This window comes from Microplitis mediator, chromosome 8 (assembly GCF_029852145.1).
Source record: "Microplitis mediator isolate UGA2020A chromosome 8, iyMicMedi2.1, whole genome shotgun sequence".
In the NCBI taxonomy this organism is placed as follows: Eukaryota; Metazoa; Arthropoda; class Insecta; order Hymenoptera; family Braconidae; genus Microplitis; species Microplitis mediator.
This window is the reverse complement of record NC_079976.1, coordinates 6,747,542-6,774,643: the sequence shown is the minus strand read 5'-3', so window position 1 is coordinate 6,774,643 and position 27,102 is coordinate 6,747,542. Positions and strand designations below refer to the sequence as shown.

The 27,102-nt window shown below is 27.9% G+C and overlaps 1 protein-coding gene across 1 annotated transcript; it reads left to right on the top strand.

Moving 5' to 3' along the window:
* The first annotated feature begins 272 nt into the window (after positions 1–272).
* On the top strand, positions 273–24,224 carry LOC130673376 (transcription factor Sox-3-B). The gene is made up of 5 exons (XM_057478364.1): positions 273–683; positions 2,302–2,600; positions 12,051–12,245; positions 12,739–12,887; positions 23,342–24,224. The coding sequence occupies exons 1-5, from the start codon at positions 679–681 to the stop codon at positions 23,945–23,947; spliced, it is 1,254 nt and encodes a 417-aa protein (XP_057334347.1). The 5' UTR covers positions 273–678; the 3' UTR covers positions 23,948–24,224.
* The last annotated feature ends 2,878 nt before the right edge of the window (positions 24,225–27,102 follow it).

Below are 27,102 nucleotides of genomic sequence, written 5' to 3'. Positions count from 1 at the left end.
TGCCCCGTTAATACAACTCAGCCAATAGTAATCTTTAAAGTATACAAATACAAAGTGTATAACCACGCCTACAAAGCTGTTTCATTGGTCGAATAATCGGTAGTCACGGGAAACATCACCCGTCAGTTGTACACAGTTAGCTATTGTAGTTAACTCGCGGTTTGTAGAGGGGGTGAATATTCGCTGAAGAAGTGGTAAATTATTTAGGGGTAGGGATAACTTCGCGGCAGTGGGGGTAAGTGTACAGGGTATAGCTAATGTATAGGTAGAGGTAGAGGTAGACTGTAGAAGTAGAGGTAGAACTAGGTATTACGAGTTACTTGGTGGTTATTCATGCTTTAGATCCAAAATAACCCAGCACGCGGACACTAAACACGTTCGTAGCTTATTTTAGTTAATTATACACTGTACGTGTTTTTAAATTTAATTTTAACGGCCAATCACGTGTGTTTTTTATTTTTTTTTTCCTTTTAGTTTCTTTGTTGTTGTTTTAAACAATTGTTTTGTGAAGTGAATTTAAAACTGTGCAGTGCGAGTGATAGGTGATTTATTTATTTAGTTATTATTGTAAACTGTTTGTTGATCTTGATATATTTATATATATATATATTTTATTGATACGTGTTAAATAACGGCTAAATCATTGAGCTGGATTATCAACGTGCCGCCGGCAACTTTATGAGGTAAATATATAAATATGTATTTATATATTCTTTGTTTATTTATCTTCTAAGAATTTAGTAGAGACGGACTTACTTGCATTGTGTTGTCCAGTACTTGGAATTGAAGAAAAAATTTTTAGTATTTTATTTAATTTTTTTTTTCTCTAACGTTAAATTCTCAGGATTTTTAGTTGGATAAAATTCCAAGAAAAGTAATAAAATAAAACCGTTAGTTCGATTTTCTTATTTATACTAAAGTATTCAGTAAAATTAAATAATCCGTTAGGTAAAAAAAAATTTACCCAATAAATTATTTGAATTTTATTATTTTTTTAAATTTAACCAGTTTCTTAATTATCAAAACAAACCCTAGAATTTTTAATTAAAATTTTTATATTAAAACCTAGGGTCTGTTTCACAAATAATTTTAATTATTATCAATAATTACAAACTATAAAAAATAATCTCCTGGATTTAAAAGGTAAATTTAATTAGCGATTGGATAAACATTTGATTCAATAAAAAAAAAATTTTGAATTGCCGAGCTGACTGACTTGGATGATTCTTAACTTGACCACAATGTCCGTTAGATAGACGTATATAAAAGTGAGAAAGATTCAGTAAAAGAATCCTAGTGTGAGTTCAGCACAAAACATTAGGACACAAAACACCAGGGGGTTAAAATCCTTGTGTCGACGGTAATAAATAGTACTTGGGTGTTGGTTCCCTAAACAAAACAAAAAAAAAACACACCCCTAAGGTCATACAAGCGAACTAAACATTCAATTAGCGCTTCCTAATTCCATCCCTTGTCAACAAGCATTACCATTACTTCCAGCATCTTTCGTGTTGTGTCGTATAAAATAATCTCTCTTTCACTTATTCCATATTGTTAAACTCTTACTCCCCCTCAGAGACATACATACGTATATACAAATATATATATATGGTAAGGGTAGTGTCTTATTCCCTTTATCCATGACCCTAGTTGACAATCGCCACCACTGAACTCTCGGTGCCCCATTGCCGCCCCCATTAAACTTTTTTGTCACCCTTGTTCATGACCTTATACGTACATATCTATTAATCCCTACTATACTTTTGTTGAATGACACTCAACCTACGAGTTATAGGGATCTTTTTTATTATAACCCTTACCATATAAATATAAGCCGGAAAAGAAATAAAATAATTTGGGCTAAGGGTGAAAAAAAGTTCTTTTAACCGCATAAGTTTTTTTTTATTTTTTAATGAATCCTCTTAAGATTGGTGACGTAATTATATTAGTTTGAGGGTCTTGAGTGTGCTCAAGAATTTTATTTTCAATTTACAATTAATGCAGATTAAAAAAATCTCGACTGATGGTAAATATTTTTGATTGAAAAAAATATTTTTGAAAACCTCAATTTCCTCGGGTAAAGTAGAAATCTACTATGATCAAGACGAAAATTCTCTTGGCTCAAGAAAATCTTGACTTGGTTCCCGAAAACTTGTCTTCCAAAATATTTTCTTGAATCAAGATTTTTTTTCTGTGTGGGTATGGGAATTTAGTTTAGTTTAATTTTTTATTTAATGGATGGTTAATAATTAGTTGGTATTAATTATACTGTAATTTTTTGTTTTTTCTTTTAATTTTTAGAGCCGGCGGAAATATGTGTGATGGTGCGGGGTCATTTTCCGAATCATTGCGCGGCATGCAGTGTTTAACTGGTACAGCTTCATCACCACCGAATGTTGAAGTTGGACAAATGAGTGTTTCACTCGCTAACTCGTTAAATGCTGCGGCATCAGCAGCCGCAAATGCTACTAATAAAAAACCACAATCTGAACATATTAAGAGACCAATGAATGCGTTTATGGTATGGTCTAGGATGCAGAGACGGAAAATAGCTCAGGACAATCCTAAAATGCATAATAGTGAAATATCTAAACGATTAGGTAAGTATTTAATTTATTTATATTAAGAAATTTATTGCGATAAATTTTATGTTTGATTTTACAAAAAAAAAAAAAAAATGTTATTTTCATTTATTAGACAATTTCAAGTACAGGAAAATTTTTTTCCGTAGTTAATAAAATTTTATTTTAATGAATTTTCTTCTTAATAATATTAATTATTAATTTAATTACATAGTAAATTTTAATTCTGAGAATTATTTAAACGGAATTAATTTTATTGATACATACACAGTAAAAAATATTGTGTAAGATCAACACAGTTCGTGTGTTAAAAACGGTTGACACAAACTTTGTGTAACCCTTTTTTAACACAAAGATTATGTTGAAATATCGCCACAAGAGGGCGCAAAAAATTCCACAGTAACACACAAAATGTGTTAATAAAGAGTGTATAACACATTTTTTATGTTACAAAATAAAGTGACACAAACTTTGTGTTAGTTTAACACACTACAATTTTTAACACAAACCGTTTTCGACACAAATACACAATATTTTTTACTGTGTAAATAACTACTTAAATTTACCGGCGCAAATTGAAATTACAGTGAGATTTTAAAGAAAAATTATTTTTGTAGGCAATTTTATACTACACGGAATAAAGAATGGAGGGAAAATTATAGTTTAAAATATCAGCAAAGTCCCTCTATTTCTAAACTGTAAAAATTACATTATTTCTGAGATGCAACAATTATTAAGCAATTATTACAGTTTCATATAAGACTTTTTAGTCTTGATAGAGTTTCATTCATAATAAAGTTTAATTCAACTAAAAATACATTATAAACTTTAAAATTTGGTATCTACAATTGTAATTACTTTATGTTCATAAGTGGTCTCGATTATTACGGTGCAAACTATATGACTGTCCAATTTCAAAATACAGTAACTGACAAAAATATAATTTTTGAAGTATGTATTGAATCATATGTTCACGGAGAAAAATGTTGGCTCGAAACCTACCAATTTTTATTATGCTGTCGACCAAACTTGAAACAGCAAGGGAAGCATCCAAAAAATTATTGTGCTCATACGAAAAATTATTATGCTGTATCACAACACTTGCTACGCGCAAGAAACTTATCGATAAGTTTTAATAACAATTATTTTCATACATTATAATAATTGTGATACGGCATAATAATTTTTTATAAGAGCATAATAAATTTTTGGATGCTTCACTTCCTTTTTCAAGTTTGGTCGACAGCACAATAAAAATTGGTAGGTTTTGGCCAACATTTTTCTCCGTTAAAAATACTAATAGAATAGATTTTGAAAAATTTGTCCCTTACTCTGTTTTGGAATTGGGCCGTCGTACAATAAAAGTTTTTTATACGAGGGCGCTGTTTTTGCACTAGAAACTGTAATTTTTCCACTGCTCTTTTTTTCGTCTGCAAATATTGACCACTTTGCTTGTAAGCAATTTCGGATGTTTTTCATTTCTTTCACGTAAATTAAAATTTTTTCGGTACTCTTTAAAAGTAAATTTGCGAAATTCACTAGCAAACAGTAAATATTCACTTATTCCTTTTTAGAGAGTAATAACTAATTGATGTCTAGAACACAAAATTATCTTTCTATTCAAAATAATTATTGTTATCAACACAAAGCTAGACAATAAAATTTATCAAATTTTTTTATTTCCGTAAAAATCTAAATTTATATGAAGTAAAAGTTATAGCTATTACTGCACTCAGAAAAATGTGAATAGTTACAGCAACTAAACATGTAGTCAACATACAAATTAACTGTCCATTTAAATGCTTTACTCAGTCTTCTAATTACTGCAACTAAAATTTTATCTCAAAGTAGATTTTTAAATCAAGAAGCCGCGACACTCGCGGACAATTTGACTTTCCCGCGGCCTCTGTTACTAAATTTCGAGCACTTGATTGTTCATACCATTTAAACAAACCGCAAAAAATAGTTACAATAATTAAAATATCGTTAACAATGTACCACATATTTATAAATCCTTATCTATTCTGTCCCTAATACCGTACACAATCCGTTAAATCGGTTGGGACAAATTCCATTATAACGTTCCAACGTTTGATCCGTCTCTATATCACAAAAAACTAAATTCTTGTAAATCCTTATACAATATTTTTCGGCATTGCGCGGCAAATTATTCGCTAGACTTGCGGCAAACGATAAAACGTAAGAGAAAAAAATCAAATAAAAAAAAAAGAAGCGGCTTTTAGCCAGATCCTCAATCGCGGTATAGTACACATTTACAATAAAGTACTCAGGAGCCCACAGTGGCTCCCTTATTCCGTCTCGTTAGTCTCACCAAAGACGACAAACATATATGTATATATATAGATATATATACACATATAAAGTAATAGAGGTTAGAGGAAAAGGGCGACATTTCCTGTATATACGCGTGTGTAGTACACACTACTGTAAAGTAAAATCCATCAGGCGTGACGAAACGACCTTAGAAATTTATATATATATATTTATATATGTACATCTAACAAAACGAAAGGCATTTTTTGCTATGGTATTTCCATCAAATACCCGGAAATCCACAAAGATTTTTTTTTGTCCTCACCTCAACATATTTTATTCTTTATTCCGTACCTTCCTCACTTTCTCCATCATCTTTGAGAACATATTCTGATTTTTCTCATCCTCTATCTCTACCTCTTTCTTCTTTAATTCTCCACCCCTTTATTCCCGCGAATAAAAAGCTATACTATAGTTTTTTTATATTTTTTATTAATATAAACCCTTCGGTAATCCTCTCTCCCCCTCTTTCCCTCATTTTACCTCATTTTATCGTTGAACCAACCCATCTCCGCCTTCTACGACTATCTGGTCCTTGACGACAACGAATGAGGCGCGCAACTACACTCTGAGTGTACTTGCGCGCTTGCGCTTTTACCCCTTTTTTAATACTACCTATAGTATAAGCTTCCGCCCACACTTTACACGATAAACCCCTTCACTTTATTCACATTTTCCATTTATTTGTGAATAAAAATAAATAACTAAAAAACCTATACTATATATATGTGTATAGAAAAGTCGTTACGAAGTAACTCCATTGTTAAAATTGTTATCCCGGTATCCATTGCCGACTCAATAGTATGAGAAATAAAAATTTTTTTTTATATATTTGCAACGTACGTACGTCCAAGTCCAACCAGGAGGTTTTCGTTATTTTTAGTACTTCATTATGTAATTGACGGAATCCCCTTTTATTGTAGTATGCATAGTACACTTGCGTGTACTTCTGAATCAATTGGATAAAACGATCTATCGTGTTTTATACGCAATTACATTAAATACTTATTTATGCGTAATCACGTTGTCAGTTTAAGTAGATATCAGTGTCCGACCGGCGGCTGACGGGTAATAAACTTTGGGCTTTTAATACGTACTTTATTTACGTTTTAACTAATTTGAAAATTTGCATTTGTTTTTAACTGGTTTACAATAATTTTTATTTGTATTTTTTTTATAATGTTATATATGTTTTATAACCACTAATGGCCAAATGAGTCCAGAAAAAGAATTTTAAATTTCTGCCATTCGTAGAATTTTAAACTAAAAATATCTCAACAACTATTGAGTTTTTTTATTGAAGATACAAAGATAATCCAGTATATCTTTATTAATATTAACACATACATTTATACATCCACAATTACACATATTCCTATCTGCTTACTATATACATATTATCTTACATGTAATTTTACTATTCAGTTATTCACAATAAACCTTACAGAGCAGACGTGTTAGTTTACGTTCATTATTATCGTTGTTATATTTTACATTGCTCGTGTCACATACTTTATACGCATTTATTTCACAACTATTTCAATATATTTTTGAAAAGTACACAGAACTTTTTTCGTGGAGAATTTCAAGAGCTACCAAAAAGATTTCTTACAAATTTTTCGATAATTCAATATTGATAGAGATATTTGTAAAAAACCAATTTAACTTTTTTTTTATAACTTTTTGTTAGACTTTTGAATCTTGGAATTTAAAACTTAAAATATCTCAATAACTATCAAAATTTTGTAAAAAAGTACAAGATACCTTTTTCATCGAAAATTTAAAAAGCTACAAAAAAGATTTCTTACAAGTTTTTGAAAAACACAATATTTAAAGAGATATTTGCAAAAAACCCATCACATGTTTTTATTGATAATTTTTTTTACGTATATTTCATTCTTGGAATTTTAAACTCACAATATTATAATAACTATCGAGTTTTTAAAAAAAATCAAAGATCTCTTTTTTGTAGAGAATTTAAAGAGCTACAAAAAAGATCTCTTATAAATTTCGGGTTAACTCAATATTTACAGAGATATTTGCAAAATATATATAACCCTTTAATTTTCTATAAGACGTGGCTTTTTTTTTAATATTTTTTTTTTTTTTTTTTTTTTTCAATATTTATATTTTCCGTGTAATGAAAATTTTAAGACCGAGTTATTTTTAAACGTTCATTTAAAATTCTCAGTATGATTAAATTTATGAATCATTTAAATAAGTAAACAAATAAATTTTTGTTGTATTAATACTGAAAATTGTAAATAACGAGTCATATAAATATGACTCATGTGCATTTTATAAGTATGTCTTAAAAATAAATTTTTTAAATTTTTATTATCAATCTTAATTATAATTTGAAGTAAAATATTTTAACTAATTAATTAAATTTTTTATTTGAATATAAATGATAAATATACAAACAAACAAATCTAAATTTACATTAAAAATTTACAACAATATTTGTTTTGTTAAAAAAAAAAGTAAGGGTGTACTTCAGTGACAAAAAAAAATTTATGTATATATATGTATAAAGAAAGAGAGGGTTTGAATCAAAGAAAAGTTGTTTTATGCCCCGTATATTTTAACTTGAAGCTTTTATCATGATGAAGCAGATTTTTTTCTTATCATTGTCAATATGTATATACATATAATTCAACAAAATATACATAACATAATTTTAAAAAAATATCTAAATAAAAATTACGCATTCTTATATATTTACAAATATATGCTATTACAAATATACGTAATAGATTTAAAATATATATTTATATTTATATATGTATGTGCGGGTATATGTGTATAATATATATGCCTTATATATATATATTCAAAGTCTTGAACATCCGGTGGGATCTACGAAACGAGAAAAATCCCGGACAACAGGAACCTGCGACTCCTCGTCCATTGAATCGCACACTGAGGACAATGAGTACGTGCCTTTGTCGCACAGTACAAAACACCCTACTATGGCAACACACGCGTGTACTTTCTCTTATGCGGGATTAAAAATGATCGTTGCCGATGTATATATATTTGCCGAGACTATTCTTTTATTTTCTTTCCTTTCTTTACTGTTTTTTTTTTTTTTTAGTTTTTATTATCAAAAGAAATTTTTTACAGACTTTAAAATATATTATGAAACATTACGGAAAGTACGTCATGAAATATTAAATAATACAAAATATATATGAAAAAAATTGGGCAAGAAAATATAAATTTACCAAATTACCCTGCCCTATTCAAAAATTTCGTAACATCTCGTCTCAAAAATTGTACCCCCACCCGCCGATTAATCAACTCATTGATGTAATTTTTAATAAATTTATTTGCAAGTATCAATTGACGTTTTTTTTCGTTAAAACGTCAATTGTTTAACAACAAATACCTTATTATTAAATTTTATCCACATGAAGATTGATTGAAATGTAGAAAGTTTGCAATGATGGCGCCCACTGTACTTGTACATACAACAACCGTCCTCTTTCACCTTATACTCATTGTCGTCATCGTCTTCGTCTATTAATTAACAGGCTTTGTACTTTTAAACGATGTTAAATAAATGGTATTGTTCACTAGCGAAAGGACGGAAAGGCAGGCGCTATTGTTGTTGTTGAAGCTTTTGGTCGCTTACGATCTCCCACTGTACAACAACTATATATATATAAATATATATATATATATATAGTTGTATGAAAGTACGTAAGCGAATAAGGTGTATGTAAGAGAGTTAAATTGAGAAAACGTACAAGAGAAAGAGAAAGAAAAAGATTTTGAGTACAAGTACAAATGAGTTGGGGTTAAAAAGTGAGTAGTGTATTGCTTCTCAAATATATATATATATATATATATATATATATATATAGTATGTACCATTGCTAATACCGTTGTATAGTACTAGCATTGTTCTAAACAAATATACGACCCTCGTTTGTACAATGTAGAAAATCATATATATACATATATATTTACTAGACTACGGTATATATACAATCTTATATTGGTAGACGATGTAATTCCATTGATAAAAAAAAAAAGTAGTACTTGACATGCTATTGATCATTTTTTCGTCACTAACACTAATTTTTTTTTTTTTTTTTTTTGTTAAGTACATAAGCTAATACAAATGACGACAAACAATACGCGGAGGCATGTTGAAGAATGTCGATTTATGGTTATATAAAAAAAAAAAAAAAAAAACTTTTTTATCAACAAAACAAAGTGAACAATAGAGAACAAACCCGTTTTAATAATACTGGTTACATTGTTTATGATATTGTTTGAAGGTATATCGACATGTAAAGTACAATTGTATTTTGTTTACTTGGCAATAGGTGGTTCTGTAAATGGATTGTATTTATTTGTATGAATTGTTATGGATGTATTTGTGTAATAATACAAGAGTAACATTATTCATTTAACGTTTATGTATTTTATGTTGTGTGTTGCCTGCGCTACAGTACAACCGAATTAACTGACGCTAGTTTTACATTATTGTCTTTTGTTATTACGGCATTGTTTTGTATGTTTGTTTAACGTGTTGCAAATACTAATGAGACTTTACTTGTTTTATGCCTTATATTATTTGGTATTTAATAGTCTGATGGAATTTGGAAAAATTTTTATTTGAAAAATAAAAAAGAAAAAAAAAAAAAAAAAAAAAAACGGAACATAGTTTTGTAAAAAAAAAAGGGGAAAAGGTCAAAAATTTGTAATTAGCAAACTTCAATTAGCAAAAAATATCTCATTATAAATATAGTGCACAGAAAAAAAGGATTTCTTCGCGCCATGAAAATTTTAGATTATGAAATGAAAATGAAAATTTTCTTAGGATTAGAAAAAATTTATTGTCGCAAGAATAGTAGAGTTATGTGGGGCAAGCGTGCGTAGTTGTTAAGTGTGCGTTAACCCATGCATTTCAATCCGAAATGAATGAGTTTACGCACGCTCGTCTCACATGACTATATTACACAACTAGGGAGGAAAGTAGGAAATTTCAACCCGAGTGTTTAAATGCCAGGTGGCAAACACGCGAATTAGGATGTCTTACCTTGCTCCGTAGTGTGTATACTATATTTTACCAGATCTGCACCTGGAAGTTCAAATTCCTGCCTTATTTAGAGGGAAGAAAGTCATTTTTTTCTCTTATGAGAAAACAAATACTTTCCTCGATTGGTGTGTAATCTACTAATTCCCGTCCCAAGAAAATTTTCGTTTCCAATTTAAAGGGTATAAGTACCGTTTTTGGCCACTTTAGAGCCAGTTTTGGCCACCTAGAAATTTTGAATAAAATAATTTGTAAAATACTCACCAACATAATTAATTTTTTTAAATGTGTTTGAATATATTTTTATCACACTATTGCAATGAAATTTTTTTTTAACACGTTTTCATTATTTAAAATAAAGTATTAAATGTCCAAAAATGGAGCAGTGGCCACAAATGTTACTCCTACCCTAATGCAAAGAATTTCTTAGTGCAAGTAAAAATTTTTCGCGCCAAGAAATCCTTTTTTTTTGTGTATTTAAAGAATTTGCTTCTAACATATGTTATATATGTTAAATATGCGAAGTAATTGAGTTAGTTGCCTGGACAATTCAGCAGCCGATGAATACCTTTGATTAATAGAGAAGATATATTTAAATAAATATATATAATTTAAATAATATAAGCAGAACATTAATAGAAAAGTATATAGACTACAGTTCGTAACTTTTTTTGAACTATTATTATTAAAATAAACTATATTTTTATAAGTAACAAAAAAAATCTATGAGAGTATAAAATATATATATTTTGATTATTTAGAATGACCTTCGGTGTGAGAATGTTGATTGACAGTTAGACATGTGAAATGAATAAGAGGTTCACAAAAGACTAGAATTTAGTTTCGTTTATTTATTTTCTTTTTTGGTAAATTTTGTTTTGTCATATGTGTACATATGTATATAATATATATACACATATGTGTAACTTGTTTTATTTTTATACTGAATCGAATTGATTAAGCAAGCATGATAACTCCCTTCGTGTACTGTGATTTCATGATTATGCAGAATGATGTAGCACAATTGCGATTTAACGAGCCTCGACGAGAGCAACCAAAAGGACGTGACGAAGGAATATTTGTCACCAATCTGTACATAAACATATATATATTTTATATATATACGGTACACAATAGAAATACATATCTATTATATGTAACTAGAAAGTATTAAGTAAATAATAATTATTAACATGTTATCAACACAATTACATGTCACTAATCTTCAAGAAATTTTAACACATTCATATATGTATATTACTATTGCATATATATATATATATTCTTTTCTGGATTTTAATTCTTGTACAGGAATATTTTTATTAAAAATATACATATATATTTAGTACACAGAAAAAATAATTCGAACAATAACTTGAAAATCTAAATTAATCGAAATCTGAGGAATCAAAATACAGACAAAAACGATTTTTTGGTGCAAGAAATATTTTGCATTACAAAATTAAAATAACAATTTTCTTAGGATTAGAAAAAATTTATTTGCGTAATAAATTTTTTCCTGCGCAAAGAAAATTTTTGTTTTCAATTAATAGTGGAAAAATTATTTCCTTGGAGTCAGTAAAAATTTTTTGAATCAAGAACTTTTTTTTTTCTATATATATATATATAATTTGAAAATGTTTTCGCGCTAAATATGAATCAAACGATTGATTATTAAAAATAGAAAATTTGAATTTATTAAATACTTGTAACATAAACAATATTAATCTCACCTCTAAAATTTTTCTGTACTATGAAATTTAATTAAACGTCATACAAAAAATTTGAATTTTATAAATTCACCCCTGATTAAAAGAAACGATTCGAAACGATTTGCAATGTTAAATGCCCATAAGAAGGGTGATTCAATAGTATTCAAAGTCAAAAGTACACAGGTACCTGTAATGACCTTTAACAAAGTCTTACATACTTTTCACAAACATAAACATAAAATGACTTAATCGCAATGAATTTCTCTAGTATATAAAATTTTAATAATATTAAACACTAAAAAAAAAACAATGTTTGCATTTAATGCATATTCGTATTCTGTTTGTAAATAAAAAAATAATGTATTTATTTAGGAGCCGAATGGAAAAAATTACCAGATCACGAAAAACGTCCATTCATCGATCAAGCAAAGAGATTACGTTCCGACCATATGAAAGAACATCCGGATTATAAATACAGACCACGACGTAAACCAAAGACCCTCAGAAAAGATGGCTATCCTTACAGTATTCCTTACGCCAGTGTGCCAATGGATGTTTTACGTTCCGGTAAATACATACATACATATATATATTTATCAACAGTTTTATCATCATCCCTGTTAAAATCCATTCAAAATTTGCTGTCATCAAAAAAAAATTAATACCAATTAATAATATATTCTGATCCTATTAATTGAAATGACTCTTATGATTATCGGAGGTGAAGCATGCAATAAATGAAGTGGCAATTAGTCACGAAACGTTGCTTCATAAAAATATGTCGCTAACATCCACAGACTTATTGGATCCTTTCCTTCTGATAATCATAAAAAATAATAATAAAAATAATTACAATCAACTCAAATGATTCTCAATTCAATCAAATTTATTGTCTCAATAAATAAATTCCAATGAAAAAAAACATTGAATTAAATCAATAAAAATTTTACGATTAACAAATATTTGCTAGCTATTGCCCCTAATTGCTAGATATTTACTGTTGTAATTTAATTTAGCGATAAAGTTGACAAAATAAAATAAATGTATACTAAAATTAAAGGCATGGGTACAATGGGACAACCAGGAATGAGCTCATACTATGCACCAGCAACAGCTTATGGTACATTATCAGCAGCAAGTATGGCAACTATGGCCGCGGCTGCCCAGCAGTCTGTCGCTATGTCTGCTGGTCTTGGGGCACCTGGCCAGGTGAGTTTTTCCATTTCTATTTCTTTCTTATATATATTTTTATATTTTTTTCTTTTATTATTTTTATTCATCTATTCTTATACGGTATTATACTCACATTCGATTCATAATGCTTTTTGAAACAGTCACTCCTCCCCCTTTAAACAGCTCACCATGAATAGCTAACCCAACACCTCGACACTATTACTTCTTTCTTTAGCTCCTTTTTTTTTCTTTTCTTCTACATCTTCGTCTATTCATTCTATTGGGGACTTTTCGTAGAACACTATTGACTATTCTCTTCACCGATATCTCTCACTCTTTTTTTTTTAAATAGACAAGCACCCTTATACTCTCATATATACATACATATATATACATATATATATATATTTATATATGTGTGTATATATATGACACATCGTTTACCTTTACCGACTCTTGGAATTCACCAAAAAAGCAATAGGTCGTGTCTTCTTTAGTTATTTAACACAAAGAAAAAAAATCTATCCATTCAATAGTTTACTACCAGTAAAAAAAAAAAAGACCAATTGTTGAGAAATATATTACTGTGAAAAAAATAAAAGGGATACTATACTATGAAAATCTATAAAGTTAGGACACATTGAAAAAAGTGTAATCAGAAATCATGAGTTTTAACGCTAGATAGTTATGTTCCTGAAGACTGAAACGTTTTTCACGCAATGAAAAAAAATTGGAAAGGAAAAATTCTACTGGATGAATAGATTTCTGAAATGTTTCGCTTAAAGATGCTGGTGTCAGCGGAAAATCTTAGGCCACCCCCAACCACAAAACTACCCCTTGGGGCACGAAAAACATTCCGATCTTCGGATACTTATAATTATATTTAATTATGAGTTTATATCGGATAACTGAAAATAATTGAGATTTAGGGGAATATGAATTCAGTCGTATATTTAGATCTAATTTTTTTATTGTATAGATCTATGATTCATGGAAATCGAAAAAAAACATTAGGGGTCTACAAGACCTCATGCAATTTTAAACTCAAAATATCTAGGTAACTATTCGAATTTTTGAAAAAGTATAAAATATTTTTTTTGTAGAGAATTTGAAGAGCTACAAAAAAGCTCATGTACAATTTTCCGATAGTTTTAATATTTACAGAAGTATTTAGAAAAAACCAATCATACTTTTTTTAACAACTTTCGTATATTTAATTCTTGGAATTTTAAACTCACAATATCTTAATAGTTATTGAGTTTTTTGAAAAAATATAAGATACCTTTTTTGTAGAAAATTTAAAACGCTACAAAAAAGCTCTCTTACGATTTTTCGTACAACTCAATATTTACAGATATATTTGAAAAATACGAAGTATACTTTATTTTGATAACTTTCAAATTTCCGATAAAATGAAGATATTTTTCTAAAAAACATTTTTCATCAACTTTATATCAAAGTACGTCTATTTTCTAATAATTTTCCACAATTTTTAGTTAAAAATACTACAAATTACCCGAGTTCAGAATGAATCACTAAATACACTAATTTTAATTCATAATTTCCACTAAAAGACTTAGTATTCCATCAGGAAACTAGTACGCGATCGCTTCATGTATTTGTATGTCTATATTTAGTAAATATAGATATACAAATACATGAGTAATCGGGAACTAGTTCCCTGATCAGGTAGACGGAAAAAAATAGATAGCACTGGTTACTGTTCTGACATGAACTATTACTAAACTCATACGTGTCTCTGGTGTCAAGAATAGTAAAGACACGTATGAATATAGTAACAGTTAATGTCGGAACAAGACAGAATACTGTTCTGGATGTTAATGAGATCTACGAGATCTAAATAACCATTCCTCTCGCTAAATAGTAAGTGTTCACATTCTATACAGTAACAAGAGCTTAGAGGTTTGTATACTCTTCTAACCATTAACGGCGACTATTTTAATAGTAACCAGTTATCCGTTTCAAGTGTAACACAGCACTGATTTACTGGTTAAAAAGTAATAGTACGTGTGAAGCAATGACTCACTTCTGTTCTAATATAAATCAATCATGTTACAATGTATTTTTCCCTATATTCTTAGTCGATTACTGCACGGGTCAAAAATGAAACTTGATTTAGAAATTGGGAGCCGATTTTCACAAGACAAACTCGGCTTTTTTTTTACGAAGATATGAAATACATTGAATTTTCGCCTTGGTTTAGACTTAACTGGCTTACCTAGTCACGATTTAAGACGAAAAAGTTGAAATCACGTCGAAATTGACTTGGTTTAGACTTATTCGACTTAAATTATAAGACGAAAAAGTCAAAACTAAAGTGAAATAATTTTTATATATTAAGGGGATACGCTACTGGACCTCTTGCGCACACTCAGAAAAATAAACGGGACCATATTTGTTGCACTCGTAGAGTAAATGAGAATTTTAAATAGTAGTTTATCTATCGAGTGCGATCGTGTTTAAGACGCGAGTGTGAAGATTGTATCAACATACGAGCGTCTTAGACTCGATTGTACTAGATAAATACATTAGTTTTTGTGACAGATATTTGAAGTTTACTACATGTAGTGCCTATAAATGGCAGGTTATAAATCTGCGTTTATTTATTTAGTAAGAATGTTTTGAGTTTTTGTTGAAAATTAGAGAGAAGTCGGTAAGTGGACGAATTAAAATGATGATAAATTTTGTCACAAGATGGCTCGTTAAGTTACTTCGATATTTTTTGGTCGTTTGCTATCGCACATGTAACCAAAAAATATTTTTTGATCCGACGATGACGTCACTATTAGAACGATTAGGTATCTTTTTTACCAGCTGTATCTTATTTAATATTTTCAGCTGCCGGCTATAGGCGCTAAATGTCGAAGATTTCAAGTGTGTCACAAAAACAATTTTTCTCGGAGACGAATTAGAATTTTTGAAAATACGAAATTTCTAGCCCTCTGTTAAGGTTTTAAAAAACGCTAAAGACTCTCTATTTTAGGTTTCCATGTTTTTCCGTGAATTAAATTGAATTGAAAATCGGTTACCGTTACCCCTTAAGGCGAAAGTAAGGCGATTAAATAATTTTTTTTCGAATTGGTTCAGCAAGTCAAAAGTAAAGTGAATAACTATCGTGCTCAAAATAAAGACGAATAAGTTGAAACTAAGATAAAAAAATATGAATTAGTTGAAATGAGATGAAAAAAGTTGAAAAAAAATTTAATTTAAGTCGAAAAAGTCGAGATCTTATCTAAAAATCGTCGGCAAATCGATAACTTCAAAAGAAGATAAAGTGAAGCGAGCCTGAATCAAGTTTTATTTTTAACCCCGGTGCGTAGAACAATAACCAGTATTGTAAATTTCTTTCCCAGTACGGAGTCTCTTACCCTATATTACGAAAACTACAATTATGTTGTATAGTTATTACTGTACACAATAGTTGTACATTTTTTGTATAAATTCAAAATGGTAATTCAGTATTGAATTAACACTTGGAGAGTTTTGGCTGTAGGTGCAAATGTCAATCCTTGAAATCCTTATTTTAGGTTCTTCGTAGGGTACTTAAGAACTTTTAAGGCTTTACTTTGTAAAGTAAAATAGTGGATGTTAGAGGAAAAAAGGAAAAAAATAAAAAATGGGACAAAAATATTTTATGAATTGTATAAATTGTACAAATGGTACAAAAGGTAAAATTTATTCAGTTTCTTAACAATAGATAATATATATAACTTTGAGATTTTACTTTTAAAGAATTATAATTTAACCATCGTAAAATTTTATTTACGTTTTGTTATATTTACAATTTTAACATTTTCAAAGTTTGCCAGCTGCAAATATATACAAAAGCTCAATTGTTTTATGACTATTGTCCTTCTCAGGGTAGTATAATCGTTTACAAATATGTACCTTTGTAGGTATGTAATAAGTTTTGCAGGGACTTATTTATGAATTTTTAAATTTTAAATTGTTTAAAGATGATGAGGGATTGAGATAGATAATCAAGATACGGTATAAGTAGACTTTACGCTAGGTCATATTTATTTATGGCAGTATATTTTAAAATTCATGAAGATATTGAGGGGTTTTAAAGTGATTACACAGAGGATTAAATAGGTAAAAATATTTAAAATTCTTATTGTTTTGTAGACAATTCAAGTCTAAAAATTGAAAAGAAAAAAAATTCACAGAAAAACCATGACTCAATTGTTTTTTCAAAATTTATTTAGTTGTAAAATATATGAAATATATTGTTCATTTGAATAGTAACTGCCGGAAATGTAGTTTTCATTCTTCACTATAAATACTAGACTGAAACAAAAAAATCAGCTATTGTTTATTTTTAAAGTATATCGTAAATTTTATTTAGGATGACAAAAGAAAATTATTGTGAAAATTTGAGCCCTTAATATTAATGTTAAGAAGTCTATCATCGCAATTTTCGATTTTTTTTACTGAGCGGGTTTTTGTCTTGTAACTCCTAAGCTATCGAGATAAACGAAATTGGCTTGAATACATTTCTTGAAGGAAATAAAATTCTCTACAAAAAAAGTCTGATTGAAATTTTTCGTCAGGTGAACCGTTTCCTTATAATCATGCCTTGAACATTGGTACAATTTTACTATTCGATTTTTCAACTTTGGAATTTTGTAATTCATGTGAAAATCAGTATCCGGAAAAAAGTCGATGAATATTTCTCAAGAAAATTAAATGCTCTACAAAAAAAGTCTCTTAACAATTTTAGCTAAATTCACTCCTTCAAAAGTTATTCGAGGCTATTAAAGTCGTTTTTTCAATTAATTTTGACAGCACAAAATTTATTAATAAATTTATTCTTGAATTTTCTAAAATTTATAAAAAAAAAAAATCTTCATAAATTTCATAAATTTACAATTTTTTAAATTTTCCTTTCCAATTTTATGATGTTTCAAAATAATACAAAATTTTCATAAAAGCAATTATGTAAAAACCCTTTTCATAAAGTTAAATAAAAACAGCACAAAATTTCGACCAAATCCCCCTAAATTGCAATGCATTGATTTATTGAGTCAATGCACCAATAAAACTTCAATATCTCTGTACTTAATTAATTTCCGTCGATTTTAATACAGAAATTTTTCTTCCAATAAAAGAGATTTGTTTTCCCAATAAAATTTAAAGAAAAAAAATTTAATCCATGAAGTAAAAAAAGATATGTCATATTTTATCCTTTATCATTTATTAAAAATTATGTAAACACTTTATTTATTTGAAACGAATGAAAGAATAAAAAATAAAAATATAATGACGGTATTATAATAATGATGATAATAATAGTAGTAACAATAGTTAACAAAAGAACGTGTTGTTGTATTTAAACACAATGTTTACCGTTATCACATTGGCACGGTGACGGGCATTATAAGCTGTCGGTGGTGTTGTTATATAGCCAGATGAACAAAACGAAAATACTCTACGTGTATTCATGTTGATCGTCCATCGGTTTTCTCTGAAAGCGACGGTTAATTAACGTAACAAATACCGTTGACTGTCAGGTGTAAACAATATATTTGTATTGTATAATGATCGTGTTTTTTAAATTTATTGATCATTTATTTTATTTTTTATTTCTTTAATCTACTGTTTAATAAATGAATGAATAAATAAATAATTAAATAAATTTAAGTATTTATTATTATAAGAATTTTGCAAAATGGTAAATTGAGAATGAAATACATATTTCAAAGTTTAAATATAATGGACAATAGCAAGTTTGTAAATTTTTTTCTCTTTACCTGAATTTACAATGAGTTGTAATCCCTTAGTATGCGGGTACAATAAATTTTAAATTACTGTCATATTTTATTTTCAAGTTTAAAAGCTTTATATATTTATTACGTCCTTAGTAATTTTTTTTTTTCCCAAATTATTTCAGTCATGTTTATGGCAAATTTTTTTTTTACTCAAAATCATTAAGTGATTATTGATTTCATGTTACTGAAAAAAAAAAAAATTAGAAATTGAAAAGAATATTTTTATTTCAACAGTCACTGAGTTTTTAAAAAAACTAGTACTTGAATTTTAATAAAAAAAAATTTTAACTCGACTACGAGGCTTTTTTTAGAAATTACTAAATTCTAATTTCAAAAAAATTAATAAATATACAGTTGTATGAACCAGATAATTTTTATAGATACCTCAACTCGCCCCATGTTCAAAATTACACAGTAAAAAATATTGTGTATTTGTGTCGAAAACGGTTTGTGTTAAACTAACACAAAGTTTGTGTCACTTTTTGTAACATAAAAAATGTGTTATACACTCTTTATTAACACATTTTGTGTGTTACTGTGGATTCTTTGCGCCCTCTTGTGGCGATATTTTAACATAATCTTTGTGTTAAAAAGGGGTTACACAAAGTTTGTGTCGAAATTTCAACACAAATTTTGTGTCAACCGTTTTTAACACACAAACTGTGTTGATTTTACACAATATTTTTTACTGTGTATCATAATTCCAATTTAAAATAATAGCTACTGCTATTATATTTTAATTAGTATTAAACTTTTTCTACCCAATCATTAAAAAAAAAATTTTATTTTTTTATTGGATATAAATACAAGACTTTTAATAATTAAAAAAAAAAATATGATGTATCGCTACAAACCTGAATTCGAGTTAAAGTAAAAAATTGAAGTCCTTTTAAAAATGGAAATGACCACAATTTTTTACAACAAAAAAATTAAACTAAAAATTATAAATATCTAAATATATATTTACATATAAAGCTATACTATAATATCAAATATAGTATAAAAAATAAGATGGTCTCTTACATTACATTAGTGATAATCAATTGGACGTAGAGGAAGGTGAGGAACAAGTGGTGGAACTAGACTGGTGTAAATCATACACCGGGACAAAGCCGCTTAACGACCCGACAAAGGACCGATGCGGCATCTCAACGAATTATAGAATTACGAATATCTTTCTTTTCATTTCTAATATTTTTTTTATTTTATTTTATTATTATTATTCTCAATCTCATATGTATATATATATTTAACTATATTTTTTTTATATTTCATTTTATCATCATTATTATTATTTTTATCATATTATTATTCACAAAGCCCATTCTACGACACAAAACACCATGACGAAATTTATAGCGATTGCTACTTTTGTGTGCATGATAGAAGGATTCATTCGTATATTTAAAAAAAAAAAACAAGCAAAACGAGTCGAGAAAAAAATTAAAAATAAAGACTTTCGATTTCCATAATTCCTAAATTTATGATCTAAATTCTTACTAAATTTTTTTTAAACGCGACTAGTGTATACACATATTTTTCAAACAAGTATAGTTTGGAAAAAATATATATAAGTGTATATAGGTGATTATTATTTATTGCTACTAATTTAATAGTGAGAGTGATATATAATATAGTTTTCATAAATTATTAGTATAGTGATTAGTTTAGTAGGTTGGACACGACCAATTTTAATAATAATATTCACGCATAAATTTATTCCTTTATTTTTTAATTACTGAGTAATTGCTATTCTTTGTAATTAGCTACTGCCGGCTACTGCTTTGATAGCTTAAATAATTTTTTTTTAATTTCTTTTACTATGGTTACGACAAACATCACGATTTTCGACAAATTGGCATAAGATTTCTAGTCAATGCATTAATAAAACTCTCAATTCTCTATAATTAATTAACTTACGTTAATTGTAATTCATATATTTTTTTCTTACACTTCTCCAAATTTCATTTCCATTGAAAAAATCTATTTACAAATTTGTAGAGTAATGTGGGGCAAATGTGAGCAGTGGGTAAGTGCACGCAAACCCATGCATTTCAGTCCGAAATGAATGGGTTTGTGCAAACTTACCCACAGCGCACACTCGCCCACATTACTTTATAAGATCCGCCATTTTAAAAAATCATAAACGCCATTTTGTTTACAGTAAAATTTTCTCATAAATTCTTAATTCAAATAAAAAACTAAAAGTTTATTTAACGCTCATACTCTCATATATTTTTATATACTATTACCCGCAGTCTCGTAAGTTAATATAAAAAAATTTTAAGTAAAAATAAAAATTGCAATTGTCCTAAAATTTTTTACCGTCCCCTCTTATAGCATAACAATTTTGAAAAAAAAATCTTTATTCTAATTTATTTATCATATTTATCTCTTTCCGGTATTTACTTAGCCATAAAATATATGTATACATATATATGCAGAGGTATACGTATACAAATATGTATCGTATAAATTTATTTAAAGATAAGATCGAAAGGTCACTTGGGAAGTGTATAGTATCTAATTCTATAAGGGTCAAAGCAGTAGCCTGTAAACGTACCGTTTGGGTTTGGAATTTCATCCGTAATTAACTACTACCGCCCCGTAGAGCTTATACTCTCTTCGGTAGCTTGATAACCCAGTTGAGATGGTCACGGAAAGCGTAGAGCGGTTAATCGTTCATGAAAAGAGGGACAGACACGAGTAGACGACTGTAGGTCTGGCTGGATCCTACGATCCTTCATCGCACGAGTCATAATACATTTATATACATATACATCTGTATTGTTAGTATAGTTGTAGTAGTAAAAGGACTCGAAATCTTAGTATTTATAGTACCTACTTATACTACTACCTACGTCTTGAAATTTAAATTTCTACAATACAATGGGATTGAATAGACGAATAGAATATTACTAAGACTGTGTTTGCCTCAGTAATACAAACTAATATACAACCTTTTAAATCCTTAAATAATTAAGATTCTTAAAATTAAGTCCTATGTGTCAAACGGTACATAATTACCTGAAACTATTGGGAGTGTCGGGTCACCAACTATTCTTGTGTATTGAATACAACTTAAAATCTGGGTATTTATTTTTCTTAATTCTTGAGTATTTGATTGAAATATTGCTACTATTGTTTGAGTAAAGTAAACATCTGTCCGTTTATATTTTTCAAAAGCTTATTCTTAAGTCATAGATTTTTAGCCAAATATATTTTCAGTAGTTTTTCAGTTTTACTTTAAATACTTCTTAATCTTCTTTAATTTTTCTTCTGATAAAAACTCGCGGTTTTTACGGTGAGCTGAAATTTCGGCATTAATGACACTTTTGAAAATTGACTGGGATAATTAAGTACAAAATATTTACAGTATTTATATGAAGTTTAATTGTCCAGTTTTGTAACTTGTTCGACAGTACACGGAGAGAAATGTATCGTAAATATTACGATACGAAATAAAAAATAAAGTATCCATCACATTGCTATATATTACAAAATCCATTAAAAAAAGTATCGTAAATATCAATATGTCGTATAGTAAATTGTACTATATTTTAAGATACAGTACAATCCGTATTTTTTTATCATAAAAATTACTTAATTCTAAGTCGAGATCTTTCAATAAATTGATAATAAATTTATTAATAAGAACAAACTAATGCCTTATTAATGATATTTGTTTATTTTAATTCACTTCCGTTAGATTTTACAACGATATAAAACAAGAGTAATTAAAAATGAATATTGGATATAAACGTAAAAAGTAATAAATGATCAATTTTAGTGAACAATAATTTTCGATTGTTAATCGTCGAAGTATGCTTTACGGTATGTGTATTATTACGGAGAGAACTTCGTGAGTTTCGACAAACGGTGATTTTAATTATGGGAGAGAATTCAATGAATTTTGACAGGATCGGGTCTACTGATAGTTGATAACTAAAACAGTCTTTTTACCGACAAGCTTATCTAAGTCCCAGGTTGTGACGTCAGAGTCCTCAAGGGTGGGCGGAAAAAGGTCAAGGGGTATCGTGGGAAAATTTGGACATTCGATTGGCAATTTGAAAACAATGTAATAAGCAATGTTTCTGTCTTTACGGAAAAAAAATCCCAGTTAAATTTATGATGCTGACATCGTAATTTTTCCTATTGATCATTGCAGTGGTAGATTATACCGTTAAAATCATAATTTTTACTTAGTAGCATTGTAAATTTTATTTGCAATAGTACTTCTTACCGATAACACAAAGTCTTAAGAGGATAAGCCCTCTATTCACTTTTTCACCCACATGGGAACAAACGAAACGGTCTTTGTTGCACTTACTTATTAGCAAATGAAAATTTCAAATGAGCCGTTCTCAGACACAAACTGAAATTTCTGAATGAGAAGCATGAATCCGAATGAAATATTTGTAAATTGAATAAAAAAATGTAATCTACATACTGAATTTTAAAATAAAACATCTAAAAATTGATGCTAATAAAAATACAGTCCACGATTACAATGTTGACATCGCAAATTTTAGTGGAATTTTTTTTCCGTGTATTTTATTTACGGCACATTTATCTTCATGTATAATAACCTTATTTCTACTGAACTGTGAAAATCACGAAAAATTAATTTAAAATTAGTTAACAAGTATCCAGTGATATATTTAAATCTATAAAATGAATTTAATGATTATGTTACAGGTCGTAAGTTCAATGGAAGCAATGAAATACTCAATGGAAGCCGAAAAATATCGCTCAGCGGGTTATATGCCACCAAGTAGTCTCGCAATGTCAATGTACACTGATCAAAAATATAATTTAGATTCAAGCACAAAATATCTCGCTGAACGTAATTATTTTGACAATGCACGTGCATACATTGAACAATCAAAGCTATACGCCGACAAATCATCGATAAATGATTACAGCCGAAGTGCGTACGACCCAAATAATAAATATGAAGATTCAAGTCCAGGTGCGGCATCATCAAATCGTTCACCAACAGCTGATTCACCTGATATGCTTAAACATCATCATCATCATCATCACCATCTTCATGGTAACAGTGCTATGAGTAGTAATGAACGTAATGATCAACACAGTTCATCAAATGCCAGTACAACATCAACACCGACTTCATCTGCAGCTAGTCCTGGTGTCAGTATTCCGGCATATTATCCAGGGCCACCGGGGGTGCAACCACAAGGTTTATTAGCACCACAAATTAGTCAGTACTCAACTGGTTATCCATCACCAGCCGCACCTGGTAGTAATGATTTCCGTCGGCCACTTGCTGTAATCTTCTGACCCGATAGGGCATAGCTTTCATCCATTGTAAGCAAATATCAATCATCATTATAGATTAATAATTATTATTATTATTATTACTATACAATTATAATTAATTAATTATTAATTACTACTATTAGGCATATTAATGCCTATCTTATACATAACTTGTTAAAAAGTAATTAGTAATTTTTTAGCTTCAGTGTCAATTGACATATATTTGATTTAAAATTAATACGCAATATTGACCATTTTCTTTTTTTTAATAATAACTGGGCAAAGATCTTTTATTTAAATTTAGATTAATAAAAATGATAATTATTATTAATTAATAATTGATGTAAAATTTTATGCTCAATACAATTTAATAAATTTAATTTTTTTTTTTTTATTATAAATCGATTGTAAAAGAATTAAAATTGAAATCTAGTTCAGTTTTACTAAAAAACAAAATATTGGTGTAATTCTTATAAATATTTTTAGTTACATTTTTAAAAAATATCTTTTTATTTTAATGCCTGTAAAAGAATAATCAGATAAGATCACATGTGATGACTTGTAAAATTGAAGCTGATTAAATATGATCATTTCTGATACATATATATATATATATATGTAGTCATATATGGCTGTATGTTTTTATCAAAATTTTACTGCTCTGGCTGTCATTGAGACTTCAATTTTAATTCTTCATAATATTATATATCATTAATTGATATTGGTTTCGTGTATACTGATGATTAATCTCTCATGATTAAGTTTCACGCTTTTTTAAACACAAAATCAAGTAGAGCTGATTAATTCATTTTTTTTATAAAGACTGCGATCTTTTTAATTTTTTTTTTCTATTAATCTGTACATAAGTTTTTCCATCTGATAATTTTTAATAAACAAAAATTAATCATAATTTGTCAGCATTTTGTCCGGAGATATTTCAAGACCATGAAAACTAAAATTTTTGTTGTATTATCAATAATTTTTTAGTAAATTTACTAATTCAATTTAAATATATCAGAATTTTTATTTTTTATCGCAACTCAAATAGATTTGAGACAGACATTTTTCAAAAATTTGTTTTGATTTTACGAGTAATCTAAATTGTTGGTTATGATCGGCTTTATTTAGTTCCGTTGGGTTACATTCGACTTGGTTCGGTTCTGATCGGCTACGTTCGTTGATCTTCGCTTATTTCCGTCAACAAACAACATAAGACGATGTAGGTTATATGTAAAACAATCATAACAAAAAATAATAAACTGCTGACAAATTAATTTTGACTCTAAAAAAAACTCTATAAATTTATATCGTGATATTTTTAACTTAAATTATTTTAGTTTAATATATTAATTAATTTTTTTTTTTTCTTTTAAATTGAACTTATAGAAAACAATATTTAGATAAAAAAAAGCAATGTGATATATATTTTTTATCTTAAAACTTGAAATCCGTTGGCATTTTAAAAAATTAATAATACTTTTTTTTTAGAGTCAAAATAAGGAACAAAAATAAAATGATCTTTCAAAATTAATATGATAGACGTATTTAAATAAAATATAAAATAATAGATAATTTTTTTTTTTTTTTACACAAATTGTGTTAAATTGTTGATCATAATCTTGTGACTGCTGTTACAATAGCTAATTAATGATTATTACTATTATTATTATTATTATTATTATTTTTCTTTTGTAAATAAATTTATCATAATCATATTAATTAATATAATATCACATGAAAAGTAAATTTAAAAAAAAATATAAATAATTTAAAATCGACAGAAGTAATTATTTCAATTAAACAAAAAAAAAATAAGTTAACACATCGAAAATTTGTAAATCATTGTTGGTATTTAATTATTATTATCATTATTAAATATTATTAGTTATTATTATTATTATTATTATTATTATTATTATTATTATTAATTATTATTATTGATTAAAAAAAATAATCTATTGTATTGATGTTAAAGATGTATATATGTGAACAATTTAAACCAACAATGTTTAATTTAAAAAAAAAAACCGAAAACAATTATTTTTATTTTTATTACCAATTTATAATTATTTGTTGACTTAATTTTCACCGTTTAAACTATATTAATTATGTCTTCATTAGATAATAATTTTTAACACCACTTAATAAAAAGAAATAAGGATTATAATTATCAAAACTATAAATAAATAAAAGAAACTAGATCTATAATTTGAATTTCCCGCCCAATTACTATAACTAAGACTGTCGAGTGGTTAAAAACAAATTTCATTATTACAATAAAAAAAAAAATGGAACTTTGTAATTGTTATAGTAATTATTAATAAATATAAATGAAAAGTAACAAATATAAAAAAAAAAAAATTGTATAGCAAATAACACAATTCATAAGTATATATAGTAATTTAAAAATTTAAGAAACAGGACAAAAAACGGTTACCTATAAATAATGTATCCTATAATGGGGAGATAATAAATATAGTAAGCATAATCCTTAGAAAAATATGTGTTTTTATTGTATGAACTATAACCTTAATCATTACATCATTAGTGTTAATAAAATTATCAGGACATACCTCAGAAAAATGAATCATGGAGCATATGAAAATTGACCACATCTTCAGTAGCATTCTTAAAGAGTCTTTCGTAAATCTGCATCTTCAATCTACAGCAAGTCTGCATCATTAGTCTTGAACAAGTCTAAGGCAAGATACTTCTGTAAGATACGTTAAGTAAATCTGTAGTAATACTTGCTTGAGACAAGATACTTGTTTCAGATGCATTAGCTCAGAATTGTTGCAGTTGCGGTATAATTTAAGAGTAAAATTTATATATAAATAAGATCATATGTTGAACACTAATATCTGATCAGATACATGATTATAGTTTCAGATATGTTCACATGTATTCGAATATGGTTATGTTTAAATTTATATGACGTCTAAAGTCCTCCCAGGAAGTAAGTTACGGTCGGTTTTTACCCCCACTCTAAAAAACGAGTGTAATCTCACGCCGTTACTACACATTAACATTACAAACCGAAAATTTCCGACAATTTCCGACGGTGATTCATTTTCTGGGAGGACTTTATTGTCATTACTTGTAGAATCAAAATTTAACCTAAAATTTGTGAATAATGAACTGTTTGACTTGCATATAGTGTAAGAAAGTCAATATGT

Bases quoted from the DNA above. Each gene is read 5' to 3' on its own strand.
- LOC130673376 (XM_057478364.1), top strand. The intron at 2,601-12,050 runs GTAAGTATTTAA...GTATTTATTTAG, and splicing joins TGAAATATCTAAACGATTAG to GAGCCGAATGGAAAAAATTA. The intron at 12,888-23,341 runs GTGAGTTTTTCC...ATTATGTTACAG, and splicing joins GTCTTGGGGCACCTGGCCAG to GTCGTAAGTTCAATGGAAGC.